At 33.7% G+C, this 18,102-nt stretch overlaps 3 protein-coding genes across 6 annotated transcripts in view; all 3 read right to left on the reverse strand.

The window, feature by feature from the left end:
- Window positions 1-1,155, reverse strand: part of LOC108734577 — a 25,532-nt gene extending 24,377 nt beyond the window's left edge. The window contains exon 1 of the mRNA XM_025977323.1: window positions 980-1,155. The gene's annotated coding sequence lies outside the window, so the exon portion shown is untranslated. The remainder of the gene's footprint in view (window positions 1-979) is intronic.
- A 769-nt stretch (window positions 1,156-1,924) lies between these two features.
- Window positions 1,925-4,346, reverse strand: LOC108734581 (protein nessun dorma). The gene is made up of 2 exons (XM_018466203.2): window positions 2,677-4,346; window positions 1,925-2,271 (listed from the first exon to the last, which is right to left on the reverse strand). Exons 1-2 carry the CDS (start codon window positions 4,149-4,151, stop codon window positions 2,052-2,054), a joined length of 1,695 nt encoding a protein of 564 aa, XP_018321705.1. The 5' UTR covers window positions 4,152-4,346; the 3' UTR covers window positions 1,925-2,051.
- A 111-nt stretch (window positions 4,347-4,457) lies between these two features.
- The window catches only part of LOC108734587 (ankyrin repeat and fibronectin type-III domain-containing protein 1), a 375,782-nt gene continuing 362,137 nt past the window's right edge, over window positions 4,458-18,102 (reverse strand). For all 4 annotated transcript variants that reach the window (XM_025977330.1, XM_018466209.2, XM_018466211.2 and 1 more), the window contains 9 exons: window positions 17,326-17,404; window positions 11,627-11,730; window positions 11,358-11,528; window positions 9,954-10,160; window positions 9,673-9,889; window positions 9,445-9,615; window positions 7,539-8,162; window positions 5,248-7,477; window positions 4,458-5,022 (listed from right to left, as the gene is read on the reverse strand). In XM_025977330.1, coding sequence (XP_025833115.1) covers window positions 5,683-7,477; window positions 7,539-8,162; window positions 9,445-9,615; window positions 9,673-9,889; window positions 9,954-10,160; window positions 11,358-11,528; window positions 11,627-11,730; window positions 17,326-17,404 — 3,368 coding nt within the window. In that variant the 3' untranslated portion in view covers window positions 4,458-5,022; window positions 5,248-5,682. The remainder of the gene's footprint in view (window positions 5,023-5,247; window positions 7,478-7,538; window positions 8,163-9,444; window positions 9,616-9,672; window positions 9,890-9,953; window positions 10,161-11,357; window positions 11,529-11,626; window positions 11,731-17,325; window positions 17,405-18,102) is intronic.

An 18,102-nucleotide genomic window follows, 5' to 3' on the forward strand; every position in this document is an offset into this window, starting at 1 on the left:
TTTGTTGTAACCGATATCGTAGAAACTTTAATAACCGAATGAATTAAACAAAATACAATTTAAACCTCCCAATTTTTGATATTTACCTGTAAATTTTAGCTGTATAATAATAATAAATAATAATACTTTTCATATACAAGAAAACGCTTTGATGATTTATTCCAATATATTGAATTTTTAAAAAAATTAAATCATTCGAAACAGTAGTTAAGTAGATACTAAGGATTAAATTCCACTTTGTCCTCATCAGTGAATTATCTTTTACATAAGGGTAAACTAAGAAAAAAATAATATAGTTGCCTGCTTAGTAGTTATGATCCCCATGTACTTTTGAAATAATATTAGTTTTCTTTATTCATTGCATCGCATATGTGCTACCTAGGTAATGGTGATGGAGTCCTTCAACTAGAAGCTGATTACAAAGCAATATTGAAAAGTTTTTCATTTTGAAATGTTTTAATTTATAATCCGAACCTAATTATTACCTATTACGTTCACAAATGAACTAATTAATCACTCCAAAGGTCACGAAAATGCAATAAGTTAATAGTCAAATTTTAGCTTTTGTAACAAAACATTTTTTTTCTGATTCTTTTACTAAATGATTATTTCAATTTTTAATTTTAGTTATCTACATGATAAACTGTTTTATATGTTAATTATTTATTTATACCCCACTTTCTATTTTGTCCACTTTTATCAACTTTGCTCTAGACTATTGAGGGTGTCAAAGCTGGATTGTGGAAATTATTAACTTAAATAAAACGTCGACAAAGTATTATTCACCAGATTTCCTTGTCATAATAAGACGATTGGTATTCCATAACTATTCCATACTACAACACCTTTCCTTATATTTATAATTATTGTCCAACATGTTTTAATAGTAAACCCTCTTAAAAGATTTAATGCAATTTTTAGATTAAACAATTGCATTTTATACATTTAGAGTACAAAAGTATACTGTACATTTTCTTACCTTGATATTAAATAAACGATCTCATTGGCACCTATAAACAATTTTGGTAACAATAAATTAATTATTTACCCTATTAAAAGCGTCTAATTTGATTTTTTTAATACACTGCAATCACTTAACTAAATAATACACTTTATTCACGTCTTACTCGCTTGAATTTCTTTGAGAAGACTGAGCATCAGATATATTATCTGCTGTTTATCTGTTTTGACCATCGCTGCCTTTTTTGCTAGCATTCTATTGAAAAGATAACGACGTTCTCTAACCGTTTCAATAACAAAAAGCACAGCAGTGAGCTTGAGTTAAAGAATTGCATTAAAACATATTAGCGTATAACCAATTGCATCATTTTATTTTTTTTATTTTTACCTAAACGCAAATAAAAAAAGATATTAGATTAGCCAGAAATCGAACATTTTTTTAAGTTTTTATTTACAAAGCTGATACAATAATATTGTATTGCAAATAAAAATACAAAAGAAGAAGAGATAATTTATGTAACAAGTGCACGACTCCCGTTAGTGCCAAATTAGCATTTGAGTGTGATATGTATAATTAAACGATAGATTATGAATAAAAGATAGAGATATACAAAATTGATGCTGATCTTCATTAGATAGCACATAAAACTTTGGAATAAAATTTTTACGAAAATGCAGATATTCTTACAGCCAGCGTTGTAGTAACGCATGCGTGAAGGCGGGTGACCAATCGTTCCGCACTTGTTTTTAATGAATGTAGAAGCCGAGACTTTTAATTTGATAAATGCTCTTTTACTTTCAATATCATACTATAATTTGAAAAATAATAATTCCAATATATATGTATAATTAAAAAAAATCACATGTAGGAGTAGATACTTAAATAATAATGAAATAAGCAATAATATAACTTGTTGTTTTCAAATAAACTGTCTACATATATTCTTAAAATATAAAAAGAAAATAAACGATTAATTTATAATATAACGATTATTAATAAAAGAAAGATAAGGAGTAAACGAAATTATAACATAAAATATCTTTGGAATTCTAATTGTAACAAACAATTAAACAAGAGCGCTTCTCAAGTTTCAGTTTGATTCCTTTATATTTTCAATAACTGTTTCATTCATGTTTACATCATCATCTGGATCAGTTGATTTCATCTCTTCATCAGATGTTGAGTAAGAACTATCATCTGAATATGGTAATGGATAATGGAAAAGTTTTATTTTTGATTTTTCTTGTATTATAGCTTCCCTATGTGATATATTTTCCCCAACAAGATTCTCAATTTCAATATCACGAAGACTTGAAAGAAAAAAGATATCAAATCAAAATCACAAATCCTATAACATTCGTTTGAATAAAAAATTGTAATTAATATTATTAATGATCAGTACCTATACATTGGAAATTAGTTTAAAAACCAATAATAAATAAAATAAAAATGATAAACGTACTCAGAGGTATTTGAAAATCTCATTGTAATCATGTTGTACATTACAAAAAGATGAAGCTCCAGATAAACTGTTGAAAATGGTTTATGAGATTTTGAATTATCTACCAACTATTATATTGAAAACAGTTTAGAGAAAGGAAATGTTTCTTTCATTATCACTCTTTATTTTTGCCACTGATTATGGTTTCAGAAGTTCAAACAGAACTGTGACTTCTATTTCGTTTTGCATAAAAAAACCAACAAAAGTTACTTACACTTTCAAGATTGAAAAATTTCCAGTATTTTGTGGATAATGTTTTGTTTCAAAGCGGATTCCACAATCATAGCAGTCACTAAAATGAGTATTTTTGGCAACTAATTTACATTGGTCAAACATTTGCAAGCCAACATTAGCAGAAAATATTTTGCATCCATTAAAAACAACTGTAGAATTAAGACTTCCAACAACTGCAGTCGTGAATCCGCTTATTTCTGTATTGAACAGTTCTAATTTGCCAGTTGGCATCACAGTGATTCCTTGCTGGGTGGAGTAACCAAAATTGCCAACTAATTTACAATTCCTTAATGTCACTTTCCCTTTCCTCACAACAATTCCATACTTTGAGCAGCTCACATCAAGAGTTAAATTTTCAATTAATGTACTTTCACTATTACATTCTAACATTGTATCATCATTTTTGGAAAAAATAGTAGTTGAATCTGGACCATTCAATCCTCTCAGTACTCCTCCTCCCTCAATAGCTCCAGAGGATTTTATTTCATGCTGACTATCATTCAATATAAATATATCATTAAAATCTCCATGATGTAGCGCCTCAATTAAACTTGTACAAAATTTAACAGTCTTACTTCCAAACTTTTCTTCAACACTCATTAGGAAGTTTATGTGTTCAGTTGGAGTACCTTCAGGGAAAATAAGCCAATTCTCAGGTTCAGTTTTATTTGATTTCTTATTATAACGTTCAGACTCTTCTTGTTCTAAAAATTCCCTTATCAGCGGATTTTCCAGAAATTCAACTTTATGTTTAATCTCAAGAAGACGTACTTGCAGATAAACTACATTTGGAACAGTTTCTCCATCACCATAATCACTAACAGAACAATCATCTTTCTCTAATTTTGTATGAGTTTCTTCTAATTTCGATTGCAAATCTCTTGCCTCTGTTATTAATGAGTTTAATTCCTCAGCTGACTGTCTAGAGACTAAACCATTTCTTATGTCATAGTAAAGACTCAATCTTGACTCTAAATGATTAGAAAGCCATTTAGGATCGTCATCATCATAATCCCATGGCATCAAGATACGGTTATAAAAGAAACGAAACATATCAAGGGTATCTGCAAATGAATATATGGCATGTATATTATTAACGTCTTCTTGTTCTTTAGTAGGCCATAAATCAATTAATTTTACAACATAACTATCTGGTAAGTCAGCGTTTTTACTTTTAATTGCTATCACTTCGATTTTGGCAATAAATTGTTGGCAGTCAACACTTTCCACATACACCAAAACTATAGAAGGATATTGCATTTTGTGCTGCTTGCAAATATTACGAGGTACTTTCCAAATGGCATGCCAACCATTTATCTCATTCACAATTAAATCTAAGCAGGAAGACCAGTGCTTTTGAATTCGAGAAACCGACTGTATGTCCTTAGGAAAGAACTTCTCGTACTCCGCAAGTCTTTCGTCAAATGTTTTGTCGAATTTAATAGTTTCTTCCATTACAGATGAATTAAATCTAAAACTGGAAAGTTAATGTTTGTAACGTTTAGCTTTTAACAGCTAATTATTTTGAATTTTCAAACAGTTGTCATACTAACCGTTAACTGAGTAGTGGCTATACAATCAAGGAAAATGTTATAGTGTCTAAAGATACATACATTTTTTTAAATAACTTCATATTATTAGTTTTAACTGTTACAAAACTAAAATAAAAGAAAACAAAATATATTCATAACAACAAATTAGAAAAAGGATTAAAATTGTTACATGTAAATCTTTAATAAGTTTTTAATTTTTAATGGCAAGATTAATTAATTTAATTACACTTTACGTTAAAGAAATGCTGTAATTGTAAGACTAAATTATTTTGTTGGAACATTTGCAGGCGTCATTCTATTATTGATTAACAAAATAGTTTGTTTTAATAATTTATTTATGTCATTGCTAAACACAGATTTTAGGTTTCCTAGGAATTACAGCTTTGAGTTTTGCTAGTATTTTACATCAATTGGATTATTGAGAACATTTAGATGTATTTACAAAATTATACGTATATTTCCTTATGTGTTTTGTACTAACAATGAGATTCAACAAAAACGAAGTCATTACGTTTCCTAATAATATTGGACATTATAATTTGTCAATCGAATAAAATTACCACTTTTTTCAGTCACATATGTATAATCTTAATTTTTCATAATTTAAGCATCTTTTATAGTAACATTTCTTCTTTCTCGCTTTATTATTTTTTTAATAATCCAACAATAATTATAATTCGGCATATTAACATTAATAAACATTATTTTTTTTCTTTTTAACTAGCATTAATTTTTGGTGTTTTTGCGATGTTAGTATGCTGAGCAACTATCACCTAATAGTAGTAAACACTCGATTATTTTCAGTCTGTTTTATTCCTTGGTACTGCAAGTTAGAAACCAATTTTAAATAAAAAAATAATTTCTTGGTTGATTAAAAAATNTATTGCTTTGAACATAACAAACCTCGAGTGTTACAGTCAAAGGAATTCGTTAGAATTTTATAAGCAATTTTCATCTTTTCAGTTGGAACATGCTTTTCCATGCTGAGCAACTATCACCTAATAGTAGTAAACACTCGATTATTTTCAGTCTGTTTTATTCCTTGGTACTGCAAGTTAGAAACCAATTTTAAATAAAAAAATAATTTCTTGGTTGATTAAAAAATAAAGTAAATTGACTAATTTGGACCCATTTTCTTCATTTAAATTCTTTGGATATCACTTAAAATTACCTTTTTGCTTCTTATTTTCTAATATTAATAAAGTAGATAACGCATTTCTGTTAGAGCAAGAAGAAATCATTCTTGCAGCATCGAGGACAATCAAATTACATAACATTCAAACAACTTCTAGCACCATTTAATGACTAATATAAAATTATCATCTTCAATATCGTTATATCACCAGGTTGTGTCACTCAGATCATAAGTTCAATAAACGTATGATTTGGTCGAAAATTATGGCCAAGAGTATTAATATGACCAAATGGATTATTCAAATAATCTGACTGTGTCTACTGCTGTGTTCTAGAGCAGCCAAAACGTCTTGCTTTTGGCGAACGTATAATCTTCCCTTCTTCCAAGGGTTTTGAAGTTGGAGAGGCTTAAAATCATCTCGAAGGCACCTCTCACGTGCGCCAATGACTGCTACCAGACAAAAGTTTTTGAGTTTGTCAGCAGTATATATGGGACCTTCCTTGCCTTTCAGGACTACAGCCATGTTAAGTTGTTTAACAACCAAATCCACTACTTCTCTGGCTGTAGTTCTGGATGTTACGTGCAATTTCAAACTGGTACCACTGGCCAGACCTGTTTCATACGCTGCATAAACTTGAAGAATGCCCGAAGAATTTCCATCTTTTCCCGTGGCACTTCCACTCGAACTCTGAGGCAAGGAGTCAGTTTGAGGAACTTTAAAAACTGGATCGGGAATTAAGTCAGGCTTTGCGTACGTATCTATGGGTTTTAGGTACGTTTTCTGACTGGAAGATTCCAAGTCACTCATTGACTTAATATTCGTTAAACTTTTGGACGAAATTTTGTGGAGATTTGTTGGCAACAAATAGGATTCACTGGTAACACATTTGTTTGCCTTTAATGTGGGTTCTTGCAAGTTTTGTTTCACGTTGGTCATGCTATGGGATGGGACCATTTTGGGTTTCTGTTTAGTTTTTCGAGGTGTACTCGTAGTTATTGGTATGGGACAACTGTTATCACTGTCCGAACTTAAGCTATGCATACTATCTGAAGTATTCGTTGTGTTTAGCGTGTTCACGCTTAACATACTCCCACTATAAATAGATCTGACATTTAACAGTGGACTAGAAGATGCAGATGCGTTAGAAGGGGCGTTCGTATTGCACAATTTGTTGCTAATTGGGACGGGAATGGTTGAGAAGAGAACGTCATCGCTTTTGGAGGGAGGCAAACAATCATTAAAATAATCACTGCAATAGCTTTCGCTATTTTTCCTAGAGTCATCGCTGTGGACCATAAGAAATTGAGACGAGGATACGCCTAGTTCGTTTTTGCTTAGCTGTTGCTCACTTTTGCTCAACTCGCCCATCATTAAACCGGAATTTTGACCGTTCGTATTGCTACCTCCAGGCCCAGGCCACGATCCTCTTCCTGTTGTGCTCTTCACTACTTTTGTGTCTCTTGGAGGAATTTGGAGTAGAAAACGTTTTTTACCTGAACTGGGACTACCTGGCTCTTTCAGGATATACTTGACGGCAAGACCAGCTGTGACCCGATCCCTCGCGAAACTAATCACCTCCATCAACCAACGTACCCGTTTCCAGATGCTGTTCAACTGCGTTTGAAGATCTTGTAATTTTGCCAATCTTTCTTTCGCAACTGCGACTTCACTGTTCGAAAATGCTTCTCTGTGGAGGTGATTTGCGTTGGCAGCGTCCAGTTCTAATAGACAACTGAGTTTGGCATATTTTTGAACTATGTTGTTCTGGTAGGTGTTGAGGTGAATCATTTCAAACACTTGAACTGGTAGACTGAGAAGATCGCCTCGTTGTAGGAGAATTTCGCGTTGACCTGGAACTGAACACGACAGTTCAGCTGGTGGGCATATGACGATGAAACTGATTTCGTCCGAGATTTCTATCACTTCTGAATCGTAGAGACGTTGACTGGTCATTTCTTCCGATGGAACGTCCATGTAATTTAGCAGTCTTTTAGCAGCGTTTGCTATAAGTTCTAGGAATGTTTTTTGCTGTTCTGTAGCATTGTCCACCACGTCTGGGGCATGTTGTTGTTTCAAATATTCCCATTCTTCTCTGTAATTGCCACAAAGAAACTGTAAGTTATGAGTGAAAAGAGTGCACTGTTAATACTTACGCTGAAACGTGTGGATTATCTCTAACTTTACAATGAGGTAACATGTTAGGTGATTTGGCAGGAACAACAACTTGTATGAGATCAACGGAACTCTGCATCTTCAAATATGCCAAATAAAGACCTCTTCCTAATTTTTGTTTGGAAACCTGGTGGTAACTGATTTGATCCTTTACGGAAGCCATTAAAATTTCGGATATGCTGTTATCTTCACTGAGCACGACTTTTTTGAATACTTTATTCATCGGCAGCCATCTTGAGTTTAATACAGACACACTTTTGGGCGATTTGACGTTATTAACAGCACTTATGACAACGGTTCCTTGGGTATCTCTTAACGGTTTGTAATAAAGTTGTCCAAGGTCTTGCAGGCACAACGCCGACTGCATCTGAAGAGCTGCTGACAGTAATTTCATTCTAAAATGTATGGCTGACGATACGTTCTTTTCCATGTCAGCACGAAGGGATTTGGTGTCGTCCCATGTGCAGGCAACTTTCATGAACCAATGGTAGTCCGTGTGGATACAACTGGGGAATGTTTCGTCTATTTCTATCACAGGTAAAAAATCTTCATTCGTCACCAGGACTTTGTCTTCGTGATATAAAATGCATGCTAAGTAAATACCCCTGAAAGGGGAAGCAATTAAATTAGTACATGAATGAACATTTTTAAAAGTTAGACAGTGCAGTAAACGCCATTAAAGAACCAAATATTATTCTGAAAATTCATTTCTGAATTTTTTACCCACTACACATTACCTCAAATTAATGAGGGAAAAATTGTTGCTGTTGTCACACCCTCGTCGGGAATCGAACCCGGGACCTTTGGCTTTACGCACCAATGTTCTGACCACAAAACTATGAGAGGTGACAACAGCAACCACGACAAACCGACCTACAAGGTGAACGATCCGTTGAACTAATGTAACTATATACTGAATATACTATGATTAAACATACATATAATTTAGACATCGTTTTTAGAAGTGAGTTAGTTTAATATGAAATATTATTCTGAAAATTCATTTCTGAATTTTTTACCCACTACACGCTACCTCAAATTAATGAGGGAAAAATTGTTGCTGTTGTCACACCCCCGCCGGGAATCGAACCCGGGACCTTTGGCTTTACGCACCAATGTTCTGACCACTAAACTACGAGAGGTGACAACAACAACCACGACCAACCGACCTACAAGGTTAACGATCCGTCGAACTAATGTAACTATATACTGAATATACTATGATTAAACATACATATAATTTAGATATCTTTTAGAAGTGAGTTAGTTTAATATGAAATATTATTCTGAAAATTCATTTCTGAATTTTTTACCCACTACACGCTACCTCAAATTAATGAGGGAAAAATTGTTGCTGTTGTCACACCCTCGTCGGGAATCGAACCCGGGACCTTTGGCTTTACGCACCAATGTTCTGACCACAAAACTATGAGAGGTGACAACAGCAACCACGACAAACCGACCTACAAGGTGAACGATCCGTTGAACTAATGTAACTATATACTGAATATACTATGATTAAACATACATATAATTTAGACATCGTTTTTAGAAGTGAGTTAGTTTAATATGAAATATTATTCTGAAAATTCATTTCTGAATTTTTTTACCTACTACAAACTACCTCAAATTAATGAGGGAAAAATGGTGGCTATCGCCACACCCCCGCCGGGAATCGAACCCGGGACCTTTGGCTTTACCTCTCGTAGTTTAGTGGTCAGAACATTGGTTCCCGGCGGGGGTGTGATAACAGCAACAAATTTTCCCTCATTAATTTGAGGTAGTTTGAGTGGGTAAAAAATTCAGAAATGAATTTTCAGAATAATATTTCATATTCAACCAAGAACTTATTGATCATTAGAAGTTATTATATTGGATATGTCGCACCTTTTCAAATTTTTCTGGAATTTACTAGCCGCTGTAAACAGTTGTTTTATTGTGGTCTTTTTTCGTTGTTGTCTACGTTGTGGACCTGGGACGTCTAGGATTTCACTTCCGGGCCTGAAAAGTTTCACTTCATCTGTTAATTGCTGCAGTTGTTTCTGTTTCCCGTCGAATCTGTAGGAAAATGATTATGAGTAAAAAGTATGCCCCTTAAATCATCCATGTTATTACCGGGGTTCCTTTTGTTCGATTTCTCTCCAAGTGGAGGGTATAACACAGGCTGGAGTAGAAGACAAAAACGTTCCGTATCCCTTTAGATTACCGCAAGCTACCCTAAAATAATACCTTCTACCCTGTGTTAATTCAATGGTACAAGTAGAAGCGGTAACTTCTAAAATTTCCATTTCACCCGTAACGGGAGCAAAATCTGCTCTAGCTGACCATTGTACTGGAAGACGAAACAAAAATGTAGAGGAAAAAATCAAATTACGTTTGCTATCTATAGTACCTACCCTTAAATTTAGTTGTAACCGGGGAATCACCAGACGCTGGCTCTTGTAATCTTAAACAGATTGTTGTTGCTGACGTGATGTCAACAGCTACGAGAGATGGTGGGTCAGGGGGTCGAGCTTGCGCAAACCCTAACACCATTCGACGCAGCATTTTCACCCTGCGCCCCCACGTTATCGCTTGCTTTTCATTATCGCCACCCGTACACCCTACAACAAATCATTCTTATAAAACAATTGAATAAGAATTCAATATGATAAGCTTTTGTAAGCAACCCCCTGAAATAAAAAGCGTCTCTTTAAACACCGGGTAGTAATGGCAAATTAAAAGTTAAATAGATGGTTTTTTTTTAATTTTTATTTGACCTAATAATTAATACTTTTCTTTAGAAATGTATTTCCTGTTAGGAGATAAAACTACTTTAGGAAGAAATCCCCTTTTGTAACTATATTTACACAGATATTTAAGCCTAAAAAGTATTCTTCCAATAATGGTAGCAGTTTTTCATAAATATTTTTGAAGCTAAGTTAACATACAAGCAAAGAAAAACGCATGTCTTTTTAATTTATTATTGTTCTTTCTTACATTTTTGAGAAATATATTTTTTAAATAAGTATTGAAAATTGTAGATCAATATTTTACTGTGACATGAAAGTTCTTACGTAAAATGGTTAACGAAAGATTTCTTATTGTTTTTTAATTTAGTGTTAGTTTCATTAAAAAAACAGAAAGTTACTGTTTTCCTTTTGTTTATTGTAAGTTGTAATTGATTTTTTTTTTCTATCTAAGCGTGAAACAGTTAGTTTGCCCTGATATCCGTTGCCAGTTAATTGGAGAAAAGTTAAACAAAGACTATTCAAATTAAAACTTTTTTCAATACGTAACTGCACTGGATTTCCGGACCTGGACTCCAAATTAAATCAAGCATATCTTGGCTTATCGCGCACAGGGTGGTAAGGCCTGCGTAAAAATTCGGGCACAAGCAGTATTATCAAAAGTTTACTAAAAAACTCACTTAAATATCCTATTTAACTTTAAAACGAAAACAGCAAAGACAATTGAAATAAAGTGGAAACTTTTGAAGCAGAACAATCAGGCGGTAATAGAAAAGAAATTGTCCTTGAAATAAAAAAGAATCAGTTCATAAGCTAATAATTAGAAGTGGTCTGTATTTTGTCGAAACTGCCAGACGCGGATCGCGATTTCGATTTTTTTGGATCTCATCAGCGCGTCGCAGACAGCTCCGACAGAACACAGACCAACTTTTACCTGCTGTCTTAACAGCGGGTTTTAGAAAACACCAAAAATGGCGCGGTAAACGCCATCTGTAGTACGATGCTACATTTTAGCTATTAAAAAAGTATAAAAAACATGTGACGTATTAAGTGTAATGTAAAAATTATTACCTGTCATAGCCGATGTGGGATAAGCATTGCCTATAATGCTTGAGAACGACGCTCTGGTATTCAATGGTGCTCCACAGGGTTCCTCAAGTAGACCGCCATACTCTTGCAGTCGCATTTCAGCCTCGCCTAACAGTTGTTTCAAATGAGATCCTAAAGCTTCTGGACTAGAATCTACAATAAGTTATTATTTTTATTTTAATATACAAATACGTTCCACAAAGTTCGGAATGTGAGGTACTGTCATAATTAAATTCGAAGTAGCCACTTACATTGGTTTCCTTCTCTAGCGCCGAAACTTATAAGCATTTTGACTAATGGACGATTGTTACTAAGCACAGCCACATCTAACGGTGATAATCCATCACTATTTAAACTGTAAAAAAATTAGATGATACACTAAAAAGGAGAGGCGCACAATATTTCCAAATGAAAACAATTTACTGTTATGACTACTGGGAAGACAGAATATAATACGAACATTTTCCCTTACTTATATGTATATGTTCATAATTGGTACCTCCTTGTGGAGGATTGTGATGAAATTCACAAGACAGGGTGTCAAGAATTCGATTGAACAAGGTGCTATTTTCAGAAAACGTTGTGAAAGTATGTTTAATGCAGAAAGAGTGAAGCTGACAGCCTGATATCTCATAATTTAACTACGTATGATAGGGACTGTTTGGACCAAAAATTCGATTCAAAATAGCCTCACTCGAGGGAAGCATCGTTGTAATTTATTTCTAATCGAAAAAAATGGGTTACTTTGCAGCGATTAATATAAAAGTATGCTATCATCCTGATCCGACGAGACTTGAACCTTCACGAAGCTCTTGTAAAAACTAGAGGGGGTGGATCGGCTTGCGAGTTTCAGTGATTTAGAGAGCCGGATCATAGGTTGAATCATAATAGAAGGGTTCTTAAAGAGAAACCAGACTAAGATAAGTCCCTGAAAGAGGGCAGCATCTCTTTCAATACTCAGGGTGGCAGAGATTACGAGGATCGGTATGACACTCCTATGCATAATACTGCGATATGGAAGGCAACGGGAGACCACCACATTACGATCCCGAGTAAAACGCACAACTATACAAATTAAATGATGACGTTCTCTGGGGTAAAGCACTCCGGACGTAAACTAGTCCTCCATTTGGATGTCCGGGCGGGGACTACCTCGGGGATGTCATCAATAAGTGCAATAGGGGAAGGTGGAATATTTTACGAGCCGGAGCGTGGAATGTTAGGATAATGAGGCAAGTAGGGAAAGTAGAAAATTTGAAAGCTGAGATTAATAGAATAGAATTAGATGTGGTAGGCACTAGTGAAGTCCGTTGGCCTGAAGCTGGAGACTTCTGGAGTGGAGACTAGAGTATAATAATACATACAGGATCGGGGGAAGGTAATTCGGGGGTAGGACTTTTAATGGGTAGGAAAGCAGGGCAGAGTGTAGATAGTTATTTATATGTGCAGGGCTATATGCCTACATCATCTTACAATGAGGAAGAAGCAGAAGCGGTTTATGCAGATATAGAAGACGTGTTAAGTTTAGTGAAATGGCCGAAAAATCTAATAGTTGTAGGAGACTTAAACGCAATGATAAGTGACGGTAAAGACGGTGTAATAGCAGGTTATTTTGGATTAGGCAATAAAGATGATAGGAGAGATAGACCGATTACATACTTGTTAGGCAAAGATTTAAAAATCAAGTGAAGGACTGTAGGAGTTATCCAGGAGCAGATATAGACAGCGATCATAACGTAGTAGTTATTTAGATATATTAGACCGAATTTAAATTGAAAAAGAGGGAAGGTAGGAAACGTCTTGAAAAAACCTAAAATGTTACGAAACGCGTTATAGGCTAGGTACAAGGAGAGATGAAATATTAAAGGAGGCGGGAGAAACGAATGACAGGGTGAAAGAGACAGAATGCAACTGCATTAAAACGTGCCTAAAGTCAGCAGTTACAGATTTACTAGATCTTAAACAAAATGAAAGTAGGAAACCCTAGGAAAAGATATAGGGCATTAAAATGGGAAATAATTAGGAACCGTAGGACAGCTAAGAAACAGTGGATTGATATGAGGTGTAAAGAAGTAGAAGAGAAGTTTGAAGTAGGTAAAACCGATGAGACTTATAATATAATTAAAAGGAATTTTAGAAGTGTAGGGTACGGTATTTATAATATAAGAAACGAGGTAGGGGTTATTTTGATAGAAAATGAGGAAAAGGCAGATAGTTGGAAACAGTATTTAGAGAACCTACATGCCTGACTTGAGTTAGGAGTTATATTAGAGAAGGAAGGTAGTATGGATATTGGTAAACTAGATTATCCCATAATGAGAGAAGAGTTTGATGTAGCATTAAAAAACTTAAAGAATAATAACGCGTAAGGTATAGATGGGATACAGGCCGTATTTCCGTCTTTCTTCTGTACTATGTTTGATCAGTATATCGAAATATTTGAAAGGTAACATCTAGAGGAAGTGTAGAGAACAAGTAGTGATAGCACTACAACGTAGGGGGTGTAAAAAGTATGCACAAAAGGAACCTCAGTTAAAGAGCCTTCAATGATTGAGAACAATTGCCAATTTGGCAGTCGCGTCTTCTTATAGCCATTCGTTATCGCAAGTGTTAAGAGGCGAAACACTCCTACCACTCGTGACCTTCGCAACAGCTGGTACACAGATAGGTCGACGATTAATAGTAGCCTGCACTCAGTAGTTATTATTCGATTGACAAAGTAATTGCTATTACCAGTTGGACCCGGTAGGTGATTACCTTCAAGTTTATGTATATTACTGATTAGTGCGAGATGGCTCATTCTATTTTCTTTTCATGTGCCTTCTTCTCCCTTATTTTTTCCGAAGTACTGATCTCACGTAGTGTATTAATCCTACAATCTCTTTTGTTATTTAGGTTGTCTTACTTTCGTTTCGTTTAAGACCTAATATATATCTATAGCTGCGGAATTCAGACACGTTTTAAAGCAGATCCACTCTGTCTCTATGTCCCTATCATTCGTATCTCTCGCCGTCTTTAGTATTTGGTCTGCCCTTCACACGTTTCGTTACGTTTTAGTTTTTCCAAGGTTTAAAGTGCAACCGTCACTTTAAAAATGTCCGTTTTCCTTGTTTTTATAAAACACTTTCGGAGAAATAGGATTTTTATGTGGAAACCTTACAACCTTATAGTAATTTAAACAAATGAAACAAACTATGACTATATTCAGCGCAACATACATATACTTATATTAAAAAATAATCATGAAAGCATGTGGCATGTGGTCTCAAGTGTGCAATATAGATGGAGAAAATTTTCTGAACAAATATTCAAGAGAGAGAGACTTTAGCTGCCACGGGGGCAATGTTTAGAATATATGCAATCCACTTTAATCTGCGGAAAATGCCTCTACATAGACGTATTCTATCTACGGATCCTTCAGATCTAAATTTATATTGCTTTGAACATAACAAACCTCGAGTGTTACAGTCAAAGGAATTCGTTAGAATTTTATAAGCAATTTTCATCTTTTCAGTTGGAACATGCTTTTCCGAGAGAATAGTACAAAAAAGTAAAACCCATTTTAAGTTACATACGAGAGGCACTAGTGTTCATGTAGGTAACGTTAAATTTTTTGTTTATTCTGGAGAAATTATTATTCTTGCTTTCGCAATACCTACTTACGATTTAATCTTCTTAATTTTCATTTATTCTAATAATTAAAAACTAACTCGAAATTTAATTTACATGACATTTTGTTCTAAATAAATAGTCACTTTAATTGAAACCAATTTATCAGACTGATGAACTTTGATGAAAGAATAGAATAGAAATTACTGTGGAAATCAATAACAGGTTGGTAGGACACCTTCTCAGGCATGAAGTGCTAATTAGAGACATATTAGAAACAGAAACAGGAGTTAAGAGTAGAGGTAGACCTAGATTATATTGCTGTTCATAAATACTTAAGGATGTAGGATATTCTAGTTTTAGGGAAATGCAAAGATTAGTTCAGGACAGAAAAGAGTAGACGTGCGTGTCCAACCAGTCTAAGGATTTACGATCTTATGATGATGATTAATTGTAGCGAAAATGCCATTTGTCAATTTGTATATCGAATAAGTTTTTCCTAAAGTTTTATAATTACAATTTTTGAAATTGAAAATCATTTCATACTTTACTTCTTTTGTTTCAATACTGCATATCAACTATTTTTTATATCTCTGCATTCTTCGTTAATGTATGTTCAGTATAATACACGTTTTTAAACTGAACTGCGAAATGAAGATGATAAATATTTACTGTTTCAGAATGCATTTACAGGACATACCTTTTGTAATTACACGAAAAACAATGAAAGACGTTTACAGTGTCGATACGTATATAATGACGAAATTTTATACTTTTATTTGGTTGTGTATGTTGGACCAGGTAAAAAATCATTGTTTTTGATGTCTTTTTCTAGAGCGACAAATATACTGACAATGGGTTTCTAGCCCGAGTCAGAATTGTGAACATTGTGTGTTATACCACGTGGTATTTTAATTATATATCTTAAATTTTCGATACATTAGTAACATTAATAATGTTCTGTGACATCTACAGAATATTGAATTTGTGACCCTATAACTGTAGGCGTGTAGTTTATTATAAATCTTTATAAAAATCTTTCACCCTAGAATTGTTCATTTTTTCTAATTATTTAACTTTTATTAAAAAAAAAAAACTTTGGTTCGAATACAATTTCGCACAACACTTATGAAAATTCGCATGTTCTATATTGGGATCCGTCAAAACATGGCGCCGATTACGGAAAATTTATCGTAGTTTCTATAGTGTACCGTGCAATTTCCAAGTTTTTAAATTACGATAAAATGATAAGTATTGACACAATATGTGATTGGGCTGACACAAAGCCTCGGAAAGGAAATTTCGTTGAAGGTGAGCGTGTTTTTAATGCCAATCACATTATAAAATTCGGAAATAACAAATCCGGAAGCTAGCCTTCAAATTCCGTCAAGTTTACTGCCTACTTTTTACAAACTTCGGATTTAAAAAGTGATTCACGTTATATAATTGGTGAGGTGATTCTGGGTGATTTAAGCAATATCATATCAATGACTTGCACGTGCAAAGCCGATTTAAGAGAACGTTGCAAACACATTATTGCAACTTTGTTGTATTGCAGCAGGTAGGTTCTTAACCTCAAAATACTTATATCGTATCATTAGAATTGTGTTAAATCAATTACACAGGAATAAATAATTTCTCACTTTATAATTTTAGTATGATTCTAGTTTTAAATATTAAGGTTATGGCTGATGGTAAATACTTGCTGAAATATAATCATGTGCATTAAAATGACGTGAACAAATTTTTATTCCGGAATTCACTTCTTTGATACCTACTGCTTTCATCCAAGCTTCTATTAGTTTACTTTTTTCTCTAATTTTCCGAATATATTTTTTACATATATAAAACGGTTAGTTTTTATTGGAAAGTAGTTAATGTAGGTGAAGAGTGAAGATCTATGTCTGAAGTGCTATTGCAGCTTTTCACTGAACATATTAACTTTTTATTTGATTTAACTTTAGAAGAAAACTTCGTCGACTCCATCATCAAAAAAATTTTTACTTTTTTAACGTGTTTTATTATTTTAATAAACAATTTTACAATTTGCTTGCACAGTTCCTATGTAAATTTTTCCCTTATTCGAGTTATAAATTTTGCCACCAGATGGTGTATGCCCATTTAACGGATCCCAATAGTTTGCAATAGGAAGTTCCTAATTAACTAAATACTTTATGAGAAGGCTTATCTAACACTAATGTTAAAGTGTTTCTGATACGTAGCAGGTAAAATGTATTTGTTAATTGGATAAGCTAACCAGAAGACCTACCTACTGAATTACTTAAATGCAACAAAAGATAAAGAAAAGGAAAAGAAGAATCACAATAACATTTGAACTTACCTATTGACATCAACATCTGTAGATTCTAATATCGTTCTGGCCTTTTCAAGATGACCGTGTTCAACTGCGGAAAACAAGGCTGAAACAAAAAGGCAATTTCAACAACCCGTATCAGTTGGAAAAAGAAAATCGAATTATATCTTATGACAGAACTCAGCGTAATCTATTCGATATTTTTTTCATGTTATCGTCTGCTCCTTTAAACGTTGCTGCGGTGGTGTTCTTTTTTTTTTTTTGGATAATAATAGTAACAGCCACCCTAAAGCACACAAAAAGAAAATTGATGTAACAGGATCAAGTATATAAAGATGTTTCGCTGGAAATGGAAGGAACTAAAGAAAATGTAAGTCGTGGGAATATCTTCGAAGTGATAAACTTATAATTTCATTTATGGTAAAATAATAATAAATGTTATACAAGATAATCTATAGTTAAAAACTATTCACTGATAATAATAAAAGAAGTGATCCTAATGAAATTAAAATTAAACAAACTTGTTTTTTAAACGGAACATTCAACTTGTAACTTATGGAGACTGATCTTTCACCATTTATAGAAAAAACAATTCACAATAAACATAATGGTATTTCTCAATAATTTGAAATACAGTGGATTTCGAGTACAACGACGACGAAGGGGCCACTGTACGTTCGTCGTTATATCCGGAAGTCGTTACAGGCAAAAGTAAAGAGATACAGACACGGATGTATCGTTTTCACCACTTATCAATTTTGAAAAGATTTCCGCCTTTTTTTAACGGTAATGCTTATGATTAAT

Source organism: Agrilus planipennis, unplaced genomic scaffold, assembly GCF_000699045.2.
Source record: "Agrilus planipennis isolate EAB-ADULT unplaced genomic scaffold, Apla_2.0 scaffold89, whole genome shotgun sequence".
Lineage (NCBI taxonomy): Eukaryota > Metazoa > Arthropoda > Insecta > Coleoptera > Buprestidae > Agrilus > Agrilus planipennis.

What these genes read in the sequence shown, in the direction of transcription:
- LOC108734581 (XM_018466203.2), bottom strand. Translation starts at nt 4,151, where the DNA reads ATGGAAGAAACTATTAAATTCGACAAAACATTTGACGAAAGACTTGCG. An exon ending in AATTTTTCAATCTTGAAAGT is followed by an intron (nt 2,272 to 2,676) that starts GTAAGTAACTTT and finishes TTTTCTTTCAAG; the next exon opens with TCTTCGTGATATTGAAATTG.